Source organism: Hemicordylus capensis, chromosome 1, assembly GCF_027244095.1.
Source record: "Hemicordylus capensis ecotype Gifberg chromosome 1, rHemCap1.1.pri, whole genome shotgun sequence".
NCBI classification, from domain to species: Eukaryota; Metazoa; Chordata; class Lepidosauria; order Squamata; family Cordylidae; genus Hemicordylus; species Hemicordylus capensis.
The window spans coordinates 96,103,505-96,118,984 of NC_069657.1; the positions used below are offsets into that span (position 1 = coordinate 96,103,505).

Consider the following 15,480-nt stretch of genomic DNA (forward strand, 5'->3'; position numbering starts at 1 on the left):
ACAACAACTTTAAAATTCATTTGCAAGTGTCAATAAGTGTATGTAGCTTTTGGATAGAACCAATGTCATGTTATGAGTGATCTGTGGGGGATGGGGAGAGGAAGAAAAATATATATATATCCCATAGGATATCCCATCTGTTCTGTGGCTTTGACTAAAAGATTTCTTCCTCTGCCCATTACTCAAGGTTTCCTAGCAGTCATCTGCTGCAACCAGTGTCTTGGATACTGAATGAAGTAATGGCATTCTATTTGTTTTCTCTGCCACCAAAACAGTAGAAATGGTCTCTTGGCTTGGAAAAAAGCAATCCACAAGAAGAAAATGGAAGTTTTCTAAAACAAGGAATTAAAAAAGAGTGCACCAGGAATCAAGTAGCATCCCTGCGTGAAAGGAAAAATTGGACAATTTAAGCTGAAATGATGGATGAAAGCTGCAGTTCAGTGTCAGGGTTATCTGACAAGCAGCAAAGAGATCTTGAAGGTGCTAGAGAGAGAAATACATTAAATCTATTTATATTGTAATGCTCAAATGGAAAATGTGGTATCTGACAATGATCTAATGGTTTTTCTAAAGTAAGCCAGGAAACCCTATGAAACTTAAACACTAAAAAGTTTCTTTTAACCTCAAATTTAACCAGCCCTCCAGAAATGAGAATCTTAAGTGGCTTCATAAGTTCTAGAATGATACTGACAGTTATCAAAGAAATACTCTTTTTGTTCTTCTAATGAACTAGGGCTTAGTCTATCAAAGTTCATCCCAAAATAAATCTTTGATGTCACAGAAGTCCGTCAATGTGTATATAATACACATGGGCTGACATACCGTGCAACTTCATGTTCACCTTGGAGTGTGCAAAAGCGCCATTTGTACAATCACAAAAATTATGCAACCAGAGTTGTGCAATGATGTCATAATTTCCAGTGGCTGTATTGTAGCACAATTTTTGCAACTGTGCAGATTGCACAACTGTAACATTACAAGAGTGCACCAGTTATTCAGTTAAACTAATTTAACAATCATTTCCTCGATAGGTATAACAGAATTCCCAGCATGCACCAAACTACAATTTCTAGGATTCTTTGGAAGAAGCATGACTGCTAAGGTGATAAGACATGAATGTAAGTGGTTTACATGGGGCACAGTGTTATGGAGGCATAATGCTGTGCCCCATGTCTGCTGCAGACTCATAAGCAAGCCCCAACCCTGCTCTGAAGAAGCACTTGTGCTAACAGCACTACCACCGTTTCCCCCATTTGCTGCAATGGGGAAAATTGTGACAGGACTACTTGTTCAGAGTAGGGTTGGGGTTCCCTTGGGAGCCCACAGCAGCCCCAGGGCCCAACGTTCCATCTTCAAAACACCAAACATCATGCAAGCCAGTATGTAGCACAGATAGACGCTTAGTAGTTCCCCCCGCCCTAGAAACTAACAGAACTTATTCTTAGCTTTTGTTTGACTTTAATTTTCGTGAGTTCAGATCAACAGGAACACAGGGCTGATATACACAACCACACTTGCAATCTTTGTTGGGGCTTTGTCATCATCTAGAAGCCGGGGAGATAATGCTTAATAGTACTTACGAATCCAGATATGGGGTTAGCTTGCTATTACAACAGTACTGGAGGCTGTGGTGCATTGATGGGCAGTGGGGTCTTCACACAATGTCCAAGATCAGAATAGCTGCTTAAAATTCAAGTACACACTAACTCCCTGCTACTTGCAAGCTAGTCACGTGAAGCTCCTACTGCAGGCTGAACTGGGCAGTTTTATACTACTGCCATTCCAAAAGGTGCTGACTTACATATTGTGTAGCAAGCTGCACACCCAAGAGGTATGTAGGCTTGCTACCCTTAGCAAGATGGGCCCTCAGCAGCCCATCACCACTGCTCCTAGAATTCCCAATGAGAGTTGGACACAGATGCTCTGACACACATTCTGCAGGCCTGCATCCCTCTTGGGGGTGTGGCTCGCTGAACAGTACGTAAGCTGATGTCTTCAAGTCTAGGTTTAAATTGTCTTTCACACTCTCTTGCGCTATGGGAATGTCTAATAAATGAAAGGAAATTGGCATTTTGGAAATTGGACGTGTGAATGAGTATTCTGGCAAATGTCATCTTTATTCTTGCTTTACAAACTGACCGATGCAGAAACTGCACCAGACAAAGCCTCATGTCTGAAGCTGCTCTGAAGCCTGCCTTGAACAAGGAAACTAGTAAGGGCTGTAGCGGATTCAGCTGAGCTTTAGACTAGCTAATATGGTTGCCATTGTCCTATTTTACACACACACACACACAGAGAAATACAAATGAACACAATATTATGAAATAGTACAGTAACACTTATAGTAACACTTTGCAGCCCAGTTCCTATTCATTTGAATTGGGCTTGAATGAGAGACCTCACTGGACTGAGTTCTCTTTAGGCATTTGATATATATTCCACCACTTTTCATTTTTCTGGCTTTGAGCATTGCGTTAATTTGGCTAGCCATTACATCAAAGTAGGGAAATCAGTTGCAACACTCAGAGCTGCTGTCTCCCTTACCTCCTCTTCCTTCTTTCCCTTTTTGAAGCTGAGCTTTTCTTGTGAGCCCAACTGCAAAAAAAGAAAGAGGGAAGGAGAGCTTGTGGCAGGGCAAGGAGAGTGCTGCCCACAGAACCTGACTAGAGAGCTTCAGGAGAGGAAGAACAAGTAATGGCAAGGAGGGAGAAAGCTAGACTAGAATGTCCCTACTGTCCATGGAAGAAGAAAGTGGGAGGGAGCCTGTCCCCATCCCACTGAACACATTGCTGCATGGAAGGGCTGGACTTGAGAGAAATACAGGATTCAACAAAACTCTTATGAACGGGAAGAATTATTGAGATAGTAAATAGTCGTAACTAGTGTGAAGTATTTGTCTGGTGAACCCAATTGGCTCTGCAAATAAGTTTTGCATCCCACTCGATAGTGTACTTCTAATTGTATCTCAAATAATTATTTGCTTTTTCATTTGAATTGCCTAGGATTCAATTAATTTGACACCTCTTTCTGCTTTTATGGTTCTTTGAAAGAGGTAGGTCCTAATCCTGCTCTAGTCATATAGAACACCAGGAAAACTGCATGGATATCCCCATCCCTATCTCCATCGAGAGGTCAATTCAGTGGGGCCCAGATGAGCACAGTGATATGATGTACAACCACATGCAGTCTGCATCCACACTGGCTGCATGCTCCTTCCATGAGCAAAGCTCCCTCACTGGATTAGGACAATAATGCACAAGGTGTTCAAAAGCAAGTTAATTAAGAGTTCTGGCTACTAATGTATTGTTCTCACAATATACTTTTTAGTTTATATATATTTTAACACCCTTACACAAAATGGACATACAAAAGAACAAAGGAAATGTGGCAATGCAGTTGCAACTATTTTACGCTATTCAGCATCACAATATTTACTTTTAGGCATTTTGATGTTTCGTTCTTTTGGGTTTTGCAAATGAGTTGTATTTCTCCTCTCATTTGTAATACGTATCTGGAAAGACCATCTATACAATACACACATTATGGATGGTCACTGTGCTGGATAAAATGTGGTGACCATTTGCTCTTGATCCCTATGACTGATGGCTACTGTTTGCACTCTCTATTGTTTACTATGGGTAACATTCATAGTGCATTCACCAGGAAAGAAATGTCAAGATTGTAAACAGACAAAACAGGATTTCCCCAAAGGAGGGTTTAATAATTTAAAAAACCCCAGCCACTTGATCTTAATTTATCTTCAACAACATATGCCAAATAATATAAAATTATCAATGTGGTTAAATGGATTAAGTAACTACTGGAATCTTACACACGCAATTTAATGCAGGAAGACACACTATCATAAGAATGTAAAAACAGCCATGCTGGATCAGGCCCAAGGCCTATCTCGTCCCATGTCTTGTTTCACACAGTAGCCCACCAGATGCCTCTGGGAAGCCCACAGGCAAGAGCTGAGGGCATTCCCTCTCTCGTGATGTTGCTCCTCTGAAACTGGTATTGAGAAGCATCATTCCACCATGATTTTAGGAGAGTGAAATGACCACCTTAATGTGTAGGGAAGCAGGCTCTGACATGTACATCCCTTGTTAGGATGGAAATGGTGCATGCAAAACGAGGTTGTGCATATGTGGTTCTCTGAATCCAGCTGATGGAGCTCCATATGCTACACTTGCTTACATTCTGCACAGTGCCCCACTGACCCAAGAGCAGGGCATGCATGCTGGTTCAGTGTGGCTCCAAAGCCCATCCATGCTGCTAACGAATGCAGAGAGGCTCTATGGGTACTAAGAATTGCATCTTCACTGTAGTAACACTCTTCCCATTGGGAATGATTGGGAAATTGGCTCAGCAGGGCACTGGGCATGAGGTAAGCAACTAGACTGGGAACCATGCATACAGCACCAAACAGCTGTTTGGAATGTGGACTAAGCCCACCCATGGGGTTAGGTGTCTTTGTTAGCCATGGGGATGGAGTAGGGGTCTTACTTTCAGGGCCTTTATCCACTGAAAACATAAGCACAATCGCACATAGACAGTCCCCTGCTAGACATGCAAATATCTGAATTCAGGTGTACTTGAATGGGAATCACTGAACTACTTAACATTCGAAGAAATGATCCAATTATGAATTGTACAGTAGAGGCAGATAACTTTAAAGTGTAAAGATAATGGCACAGATTATTTGGATTAGAGAATAAAAATTTATTTGCCATAAAATCAATTTTTCTCATTCTTGTCTTCTCATCCTTTTCATTAAAAAAAATGTTATTGGACATCTGTGGAAATTTTTTTGACAAATTTGTCTTTCAGTATTCAGTAATTGTAGTATATCATCCCAAAATACCAGGAAGTTAGTGACACTTAATAAACCTTATAAATTCTCCAGGGTCAAGTGACAAATTCCAATGTCGCCATTTTGATTAATGTCACCTCTCTTGTAGCTTGTCTTTCTGTTAACTTTCTGGGCATGTATTGCACAGTCATGGGTATGCTTGGTACCATCAATGTCTGAACATTCTGGTGGCGCCACTAAGATATAATGAGAGACAGTGGTGCAAGTAGGGGGAAATCAATCAAAGGTGGTAATAGACCTCAATTAGGAGATAAGTGGTGATATGGTGGACACCAATTTGGACTGGGCAAAACTATGCAATGCTGGGCAGAGAAAATGATATTTTTATCTTGTATCTGACCATTAAAAAGAGAAAGAAGAAAGGTATGCTTAATTATGCTTCAGAGACATCAGTAGCACATTGCATTTGTGAGTTCTAGTCCCAGTTCCGTGCGATTTTTGATTTTCCCAACACTGATTCAATTGGATTGGTTAAGCTTTCTTACACACCAGTCTTCAAGGCCATATCTTGTTGGTTTTGTGTTTCATCAATTGCTAGGAATTCATCATGTGGTCCCGTTTGGTTCTCTGGCTTCTCTTTGTGTACCAAGTGCACCATTTCTTGAGATTTACTGGCTTCTCCATTCAACCCCCCTGTGTTTTTGTCATCTATGGCTCCTTTGCCATTGTTGATCACAAGCTTTTGCTTCTGGCCACACCTAATCAAAAAGAGAAAAAGAAGTGGAAGTCAAAGCATACAGTGTCATTCTGGCAAAAAAATGAAGGAAATCCCATTTATTTTGTTTAGAGTTGTAAACTTCACGCAATGTTTTTAGCTGATTATTTGGTGAAAGTCAACTTTAATCAGTGAGACTTCTTTGTGGCTGTGTCATTGTAACAGGAAATGAAAAAGAAAATACAGGTGAACTCACCATTTGCAAACCCAGCACCTGCAGTTCTGCATATCCATGGTCAGGGAATTGACACCTGATCTTGGCATTTGCAGGGGGGAAGGGTTTTAAAGGGGTAATTTCTGTGCAACTTCCAGTTTCAGGGTGGCCAGAAATGACCTTCTAAATACTGCAGTGCAACAGCTCCCAACCTTGGGTCTCCAGATAATTTCAGACTACAGTGCCCATCATCATATTGTGGCTGTGGATAATGAGAATTGTAGTCCAAAACCATCTGGAGACCCAAGGTTGGGAAACCGATTGTAGTGCTGAGTTACATGCCCTAAAACCCATCTACATGGTCACTAGTGGTCAAACTACAGAGGGGAGAGTAAAGGGACCTTTAATAAAATCTACAAGTCCAACCTCCTGACTCCCCTCTACTTTAGTAAAATCATGGCTACCCACTTCCTTCAAAACGAAGTTGCTATGGAAGCCATCAGGAAAGGTAAGGAACAGGCCTCCCTGCTCCCTCTAATTTGTACTCTGCCTGCAATTATGACTAGTTGGGAAAGGAGGGCTGGGGGGAGAAAGAGGCCAACAGAGGGGAGGTGTGTCTAAAGACTTTTTGCTTTTGGTGATGCAGCATGGGCATGCTCAGGCCCACTAAAGGCCTTATTTCACTAATAGGCACTCTTATTTATTTATTTATGAAATTTATATACCACCCAAACTTTCGTCAAACTCTTCCTATCTCCACTAGGGAACAATGTTCACTCTAATTTTTTTCACCTCTGTGCGGAATGAGTTTTCTTCTGGGCAGCAGTATCAAGGCAGTGTGTGTACACATGCATTCAGAATGGGGCCTTCCTGACTCAACCTGATTCAACCTGAGCGGGATCTAAAATTAACTGAGCAGACATTTTAAAAAACTTGTGGGCGTGCGCATGTGCGCACGCCTTAGAGAGAACACTGCTAGGGATGTGCGAACTGGCTCAACCTCAACATAAAACTGGTCTGGCTCAAGGGCTCTCCCTCAAGCTGGACCAGCCCTGGTTAGGGGTTTGAGGCCGAGTCGAACCCTACCAGCTGGCTTGGGGCCAGTTCGGGGGTTCTAAAATTTTAAAAAGTTTGTTTGTTTTAAAGGACCCATCGCTTCCAGGGGCACTGCTGTGGGGGGGAGGGGAGTGTCTCTGGTCATTCCCCTTCTCCCTGTCCTCTCAATACGTCTCGGTTCAGGTGGTTTTTGGCCCATTTGGGACCTTTGTGTACTGGTGGTGGCCATTTCCGGACATACACAATGGCCATCTGCATGACTGCCATTGCACATACATGGCAGCCTCCAAAATGGTCACCACCAGTACACAGAGGCCCAGAATGGGCCGAAAGCTGCCCAAACCAGGCCGTTTCGAGACCAGGGGGAGGCCGGAGCGGGGAGGTGGAACTGCCAGAGAACCCCTCCCCCATGGCTGCAGCAGTGACCCCCCAAAGGCAATGAGTTCTTTAAAAAATAATTTTTAAAAACCCCAAAAACATCAGAACCCCCAAACCAGCTCAAATTTGAGATGAGCTGGTGGGATGTTCAGGGGTGCACAAGATCAAACATGCCCAGTTCTGTTCAAGTCCAGTTCAGATTCAAACCAAACTGGTCAAACTGGGTTTGTGCACACCCTTAATCTCCATCAGCATTTAAGAGTTTGAGATTTAAAAGTCTGATGAAAAGTTTTGGAATGTAGCATTCAACATTCTGAATTTTTTTTAAAAAAAAGTTTGCATCTCCACAAAAGAAGCTCTATCTGTATCTATCTTGGATTGTCTGCTGCTTGGAAGACAAATGTAGAACATTAAGAAAAGCAGTAGGCAGGCTCTGCTTTGAAGGGAAAAGCCACCGAAGATCAAAGAGTGACAAGTTACAGGAAGGCTATCAGAATTAAATATGCAGGGTCTTAACTGTAAAGCAGGTAATAATTCTACAGGAAAGTACAGTTGCGGTGTGAGACAAGGTCAAACCAATACATTAATGTGACGCTAACAGAAGTCTTCAGGGTGATGGGGGAGTAGTAGAGACTGCTGCCAAGGTGGTCATTTGTGACTCACATTCAGTTAAATAATCCTGGAAAAGTCCTACCAAATACAATTAGACTGCTTTTGTGAAGCTACTAGATTCCAATTAAAATGGGGAAGAATTAAATGACCATCTGAAGTGCCAGGGAAGAGCTTTAGTACTAATCTTATCTCCACACACACAAAAATTTCCCTTTGTGTTGATGAAGCGGCTCCTGCCTACACCAGAAAGAGAGGAGGCACAACTAGATGGTTGCAACACAGAGTAATCTTATTTTGCTGAAAGCACAAGACTTTTGAAGACAGAGCAGTGAAGGCTGTACCACAGTGAGCTTGGGACTGGGAGATAACATTGCAGGGCCAGAATGCAGTTATATGCACAACAATGTTCAAGAGCAAACCTCAGTTTATCACTCATGGGCCTTACAGGAAACATTTCACTGAAGGCCTCATGAAGAAAGGAGCTGCTATCTCCTTTGCTAGGGGTGTGCATGGAACCAGGTTTGGAAGTTTGGTTCAAATTCAAACCGAACCACAGGTCTGTGAGCCAGTTCAGTCAAACCAGCCAGCTCAGACAAACCATTCGGTCAAACTGGTTCAACGGAGTTCGGGGACTATGCTTGCAAAAAGGAATCTGGTAAGGATTCCCCTTTACAAGCAAAGGAGAACCCCACCTTTAAAAAAGGTTCTAAGGACGGCCGGGGCACCTTATGGCTACAGCAGCTCCTCTAAACTCACTGCCCCCCCTCCAGCAGTGCAAGCCAGTGGCAGCCCAGTTCTGGCCTCTGCAGATGCACAGTGGCCATTTGCATGAGCTGCACACATCCACAGAAGCCGGAACTGGGCTGCTGTGGGGGAGTGCCAATGGGGTTTTGAGGAGCCACCACCGTGCCACCAATGAAGCCGGTAAGGCGCCCTCTTGCCACCACCCCCGCCACCCTTAGAACTCTTTTAAAGGCAGGGCTCCTTTTGGCTTGTAAAGGGGAATCTTCAGCGGATTCTTCTTTACAAGCATTGCCTTAGAACTGGGTTGAACTGGTCCATATTGGACCGGTCTGCCCGATTTTTTTTTATGCCAGTCCAATTTGAGTTTGAACTGGGCCAGTTTGATTCAAATGGTTCTGCACACCTCTATCCTTTGCATTTTCTAAGGATATCAGCAAACATATTAAAACTTCTAATTAAAAAAACTAATAGAATGATCTGGCACTATGAAACACAGAGTGTTTTAAAAAAAAAAAAAGGTTTCCTTACCTCCTCCGACTGTTCACTGCTATGCAAACACCAAGTATCAATGCCAGGGCCAAGAGAGAAGCAACTACGATCAGCCAATCTGTAATGTACATGTGAGGGGGGAAAACATTACTGTTTTCATCTTGCTTGTCATCTGATTGGGGATTAGGCAAACATTTAATATCCCACTTTGCTTCCTTAAAATAGCTGTTTTCCCATTATTGTTGTTGTCTTTGAGTATATGAAAGGTATTTCAAGAGGTTTACTATCAGGGCTGGTTCATACATGAAACCTTATTTTCCCCTCTCAGTTATGTGCAAGAGCACATAACCATGGAGAGAAATGTTTATGTGAAGCGAGAGGGACACAGAGACAGCTGCAGATATTCCCATGATCATGACAACTTGGAACAAAGTGCAGCTGTGATTGAGAAAATGGCCACTCAGTGTACTTCCTGGTACATATGAAAATATCTCTATGTGGTCATGTATCCACACACAAGACTGAATGAAGGAAATAGTTAGATAGTGTTCTCTTATATGTATTAGATTTCTGTTCCTACCAAGATCCTACACTTTCTACTCTAATATTGACACATATGTTTAATGGAAAAGAAAAGAGGCGGGGAAATTCAGCCATTCCCCTGCCAGTACTTAGAACTCTGGAAAGGGATGGAAGGAAGGTAGGCTCCTTGGGTTGCACAGTTAGAACATAAGAACATAAGCCAGCCTTGCTGGATCAGGCCAAGGCCCATCTAGTCCAGCATCTAATTCACACAGTGGCTCACCAGATGCCACTAGAAGCCTACAGGCAGGGGCTGAGGGCATGCCCTCTCTCTTGCTTTTACTCCCCTGCAACTGGTACTCAGAGGCATCCTGCCTTGGAGGCTGGAGGTGGCCTTTAGCCCTCTGACTAGTAGCCGATGTTAGACCTCTCCTCCATGAAGTCATCCAAAGACCTCTTCAAGCCATCCAGGTTGTTGGCTGTCGCCACATCTTCTGGTGACAGAGTTCTCAGGGACAGATTCCTGGAAATAAGAACTCCATCTGAAGGGAAATAAAAGCAGCAAAGACCAGAACTCCCCCTGCCCCCGCCACCTTGCTGGGGCTGAAGGGAAAGACTGGAATGCAGTTAAGTTTCAGTCTGTTTGCATCTCTGCTTTTATAGCCCTGTGGAGAATGTCAGGCAGTATTATTATTTTTTTCAAGGATGCAGCAACTTTCAAGCTAGCTAGCCATGTGGGGGCACTTTCAGAAGCCTATTTTATTTTAGAAGTTCTGAGAGCTCACCTCATGCTGATCCCCCACTTAAAAAATTACCTTGTGAACTGGCATTTATTACCAATTTCTGACAACTTAAGAAGCAGAGATAATGTGCAAGTCCACATCATTTGCAATTCAAGGCCAGCCACACAGTTTGTCCTCCTTGTCCCTCATAAACCATAAAGCCTGAGGAGATGCCTTTCCTTTTGTGGCTTTCCAAGGTTCCAGAGGTACTCTCCTTCCATGTGTTTTCACATAACCTGTTGCTGCTACCCTAACCTTCTGCTAAGTATGAAACTGATGTTGTTGCTGTTGTTGTGCCATCAAGTTCTTTGGTAGAATACAGGAGGGGTTTACCACTGCCTTCTCCCGCGCAGTACAAGATGATCCATTTGACCATCTTCCTATATCACTGCTGCCTGATATAGGTGTTTCCCATAGCAGGCGCGGAGCCAGCCGAGCGGCGGCCTGCGCCCAGCCCCGCTCCCTCCAATATGCCCGTGCGCATAAGGTCACACGCACGGGGGTGTGGCTCGGGCTCCGTAGGAGCCCAGAACAAACTCCCCCCTCTCATGCCTGGGCCACCGAGAGCCCGTGTGAACTCGTTGCTAATTATTTCAGGCAGCTCCAAGTGCCCCATAGAACGTTTTTCCCTTCCTCTCCCTCTCTGGAGGGAGAGAAAGGGGAAAACATCCTATCAGGCAGCCTGACACTGCCTGAAATGACAAGCTAAGAGTTCATTCAGGTTCTCGGCAGCCAGGCCACGCCCCCTTGGTCAATGTCAAGGGGGCGTGGGCTAGGTTGCCGAGAGCCTGAATGAGCCCTCAGGTTGTCATTTCAGGCAGTGTCGGGCTGCCTGATAGGATGTTTCCCCCTTTTGCTTCATCCAGAGATGGAGAAGAAGGGGAAAACATTCTATGGGGCAGTCAGAGCTGCCTGAAATAATTAGCAAAGAGTTCACCTGGGCTCTCAGCGGCCCGGGCGTGGGAGTGGGAAGTTCATTCTGGGCTCCTATGGAGCCCGAGCCACGGGGCGGGGCTCTCTTGGTGGCCTTTCCCCACTGGCAGCCTGGGTTCTTTGAATCCTTTCACCCAATGGTGGCTCCGCCCCGTCCCATAGTCTGGGAAACATATCAGTGGGGATCCAAACCAGCAACCTCTTGCTCCCTAGCCAAGTTACTTCCCTGCTGCGCCATTAGGTGGCTGATGAAATGAATACTTCCATAAAAAAATTTCAAAAGTACAAATTAACCTGAAGTTTTTTTAAAAAATGTAACTCCATACGTCCAACAAAACACTTAAACAAGTCCACAGTTTGAGAATATCCAAAAAACGTCATGCCAGAGGAACAAAAAAAACAACCACCACGAAACACTAGTGTTAAAGTTACTATCTAATACAATACAGTAGCAACAATATTAAAAATGAGTGGTCAACATCTTGGCTAATGCTGTACTATGCAAGCAAAGAATGCATTGCACAATGCTAGTGTCAGCACTTTTGAAGCACAGATATTCATGCAGGAAATTTATTTCCGAGACGTAAGTTTGGGCGGGGTATAAATTTGATAAATAAATAAATACATTTTCACTTATCCGCCCTTCATCCAGAAGCACCCTATGCAACCCCAAAGTGGATGCCTAAGAGCTGCATAGCCCTCAGGGACCTACTTCCAGATTCCATGGAGTGCTTCCAGTAGAAGTGGGGATATGTGAAATCCCCTACCCCACCACTCACACTCACACTCCAGAAGTGTGGATACTAGTGCTGCACACATGCTCTCTGTGTTTGCAAGGGTGCAGCATTAGCCAGGATGTTACCAAGTATCACAATGCAGAAAATTCTGGTTATTGAATCACTACAGCAGTATATGTATCTGCATGGCTTAGTTGTGTGCAATCAACCCCTGGAATCTGTGGCACATCAGATATCGTGATGACATGCAGCTGAACCACAGGATCCAAAGTGCTAGATGGCACAACTAGGTGTACTGACATCTGGATGAAAGCTCTGTATAATAGCATTAGTGCTGGATAATCCTATGCCATACTCTTCCAGACTGAAACTGATGTACTAACTGCGCTTACTTGAAAGTCAACACTATTAAAATCAATGGGACTTGTTTATTTTTTGCTGCAGATAAATGAACATGAATCGGTCATATATAAAGTCTGATTATCGCCTAGTCCAGTGTTTTCTACTCAGTCAGGCAGAGGTATTTTCCAACCTTGTTATCTGCATCTGAGATACCAACCTTGCTATCTAATTTCATCTGGGACTTTCTAGATGCAAAGCATGTGCTCAGTCATTGACTAGGGGCCCTCCCATATCCATGGTGGTAGTGGGAAGTGCACTGAGCAAAGAGGCCCCTCTAAAGTGGTGATTCTCTTATATTTAGCCTGGGGAAAACACAACACTCCTCCACTGGCTGTTTCTGGTGTTGCATGTACATGTGCTTTAGATTGTGAGCCCTTGGGACAGAGAACCAACTTTTCCCTACTGTTCCTTTTTCTATGTAAATCACTTTGCAAACTTTACTGATAAAAAGTGGTATATGTAAATAAATAACAGGAATAATGACGACCCCATGATAGGCTACCAATGGCAAAAGTACAGAAGCTAACCTGGTATGTGAGCCTTTCGTGGTTGGGATCTCTCATTTTCTATTTCCACCTGGGACTCTCCACTTCCACCTGGTTTGAACCGGAGAAAAAGAAAAGCATTGCTCTCAACAGGATCCTCATATCTGCATAATGGAAATCAATCTGGAGCTTATAACTTTGCTTCCCCCCTCCCCGCCCCAGTAAAAACACAATATTGTTAAAAGAAATGTAGGAGATGGATGCGTACTGTTTCCCAACAAAACCACAATCCTTTCCCCTTTGTGAAGAGGTGTTGGCAGGCTATACTGAAAGGCTGTCCTCATCACCAAGCAATAAGATGGCAGGGCTGGAAAGGTCCAGGCACACTCTAAAGTTTGCAACTGAGAAATGGTGGTCAGCAAAGAGGCCTGACTGCTACAGATACCCAGCTACGCGGGGTACCAAGCAAGCAGTTGGATGCTTTGCTCAACTACTCAGCATCTCCACTGCTGCTCAATAACCATTTCCAGAGTGCATTAAATTGCTCACTCACTGCTCAGCAATGGCAGTTCTTCAGAGGGAGCACTGGACTGTTGCAAGGGCTGGGAAGTGAGGAGACTTGCTACATGTATGGTAGGGATGAGTGATGGAGCCCAGGTTTTTTTGCTCTTCTGTGGGCCACTGCTTTAAACCAGGGATTCTCAATGTTGGGTCCCCAGATGTTACTGGACTTCAACTCCCATAATACCCAGCCCCAGTGGCCTTTGGTTGGGGATTATGGGAGTTGGTCCAATAACATCTGGGGACCCAACATTGATAATGCCTGCTTAAAACACTTTGCATATCCAATATCTGCTTACATGCACACACCTTTGCATGTTCTGCCCTTTCATACCTTTGACAAGGAGCAGAATCACTCCAAGTTAAATTATTATCTTTATCTGCACATAAGGGGATAGAGAGAGAGCAGCACAAGGGGGGAAACTGGATAGAAGTCTTTTAAGCTGCCATGTGCCTTTTCATCATCACTAGAAGGATTGAAAGTATTCTTGACTCAGTCTGCAGCCCAAATGCTCAACCGGTTGGAGCATCTTTTCCATGTGGACAAGCCACAGCATTTGGAGCTTTTTCTTTTGGAGAAAGAAACTAGGAGGTGGAGGGATAGAGGTTTACAACATTGTGTATGGTGTAGAGAAAGTAAACAGAAAGTCTTCTTCCTCTGTCATAAAAACAAAACCCAAGATCATGCAATAAATTGATCTATGGTAGTTTCAGAACACACAGAAAAGGGGTATTATTTCACACAAGGTATAATTAATTTATGGAATTTGTATCATAAGATGCAATAATGGCCACTAGTTTAGATGGCTTTAAAAAGGGGCTAGGCAAAATCTCAATGAATATGTCCATTGATAGCTGCGATAGCTAAGTAAAACCTGAAAATCTGAAAGTCTAGCTGAACAAGTACAATACAAATTAGCAATGGACTCCAACCCAAACCCAAAGCAGAATTTGCAATAATAACCCATGCCCAACAATTATACATAAAAACAAATTCATGTCCCACAGAAATGAGAAATATTAATTTTCATGACTGGTGTTCAGAATGAAATCATAATATCCCAATGTATATGAATTTACAACTGTAATTTAAAATTAGTAACTGCATGAAACTTCTGCATGAGATCTCATAGCATACCCAACAACAGGGCTGTCCTTAGAGAGAGCCCTGGTGGGGTGCAGGGGCCCAGGGCAAATCAGCCAATGTGGGGCCCCTTCCCCATTAATTCTAATGGGGGTTAAAAGAGCGGGGCCTGGGGCAGTCGCCCTGCTCACCATGCCCTAAAGACAGCCCTGCACCCACAGACACACAGTCTCGTAGCCAAAGGTCTCTACTGGCTAGAACCTGGCCAGAAAATCAGAATGGACCACACAAGCCCACCACATACAGGGTGATCATGAGGTTCAGAACAAAAGTATATAGACTGATTGAAATTAAATCGAGAAGGAAAGAATTCACATGGCAAAAAATCATCTACAGCAGATGAAGACAAGCAGCATTCGTGACCTTATACAAATTTACTTTCAATTTGTTTCACAAGGGTAACTTGAATAGGTTACCCAAGCAGGAATCAATTAGTGTGGACCCTGTTTATTTTTATGTCCATAGCATACAATATACATACTGGGCAATGTCTGATTTCCCAATCCATTATTGTATGCCGAGAGGGACCAAAATTAGATAAATCCAAAAGCTTATCTTACTGGTCATGGGCTGAAACTGCAGGCACACTTAGAACACACAGCAACACAGTGTTCAAAGAGTAAGATATAAACACATCACCCTGCAGTCATCACTGTGGGATAGCTTACAAGTGCTCAGGGCTGCCAAATGTGGACTTTCAAGACATCCTCTCTGCATGACTACTTCCTAACAAAGAGCCAGGTAATTTCATGAACAACAGCCAGAGAAACTTTTCACATCATTGTTTAGCATCCAATCTATGGTACTTTAATAGCAAGCTCTGGACACCCACTGTTATTTCTGCAACAGTTCTGCTAAATTACTACTTTGAAATCCCTGCTATGTTCACA

At 43.5% G+C, this 15,480-nt stretch overlaps 2 protein-coding genes across 8 annotated transcripts in view; one reads left to right on the forward strand and one right to left on the reverse strand.

The window, feature by feature from the left end:
* The window catches only part of SLC1A2 (solute carrier family 1 member 2), a 160,971-nt gene extending 160,450 nt beyond the window's left edge, over positions 1 to 521 (forward strand). Inside the window, exon 12 of the transcript XR_008312740.1 lies at positions 276 to 521. The gene's annotated coding sequence lies outside the window, so the exon portion shown is untranslated. The remainder of the gene's footprint in view (positions 1 to 275) is intronic.
* Positions 522 to 3,700: 3,179 nt separating this feature from the next.
* CD44 (CD44 molecule (Indian blood group)) overlaps positions 3,701 to 15,480 on the reverse strand; it is a 100,755-nt gene continuing 88,975 nt past the window's right edge. For all 7 annotated transcript variants that reach the window (XM_053281988.1, XM_053281968.1, XM_053281957.1 and 4 more), the window contains 3 exons: positions 12,928 to 12,996; positions 9,064 to 9,142; positions 3,701 to 5,574 (listed from right to left, as the gene is read on the reverse strand). In XM_053281988.1, the coding sequence (XP_053137963.1) occupies positions 5,358 to 5,574; positions 9,064 to 9,142; positions 12,928 to 12,996 (365 nt within the window). In that variant the 3' untranslated portion in view covers positions 3,701 to 5,357. The remainder of the gene's footprint in view (positions 5,575 to 9,063; positions 9,143 to 12,927; positions 12,997 to 15,480) is intronic.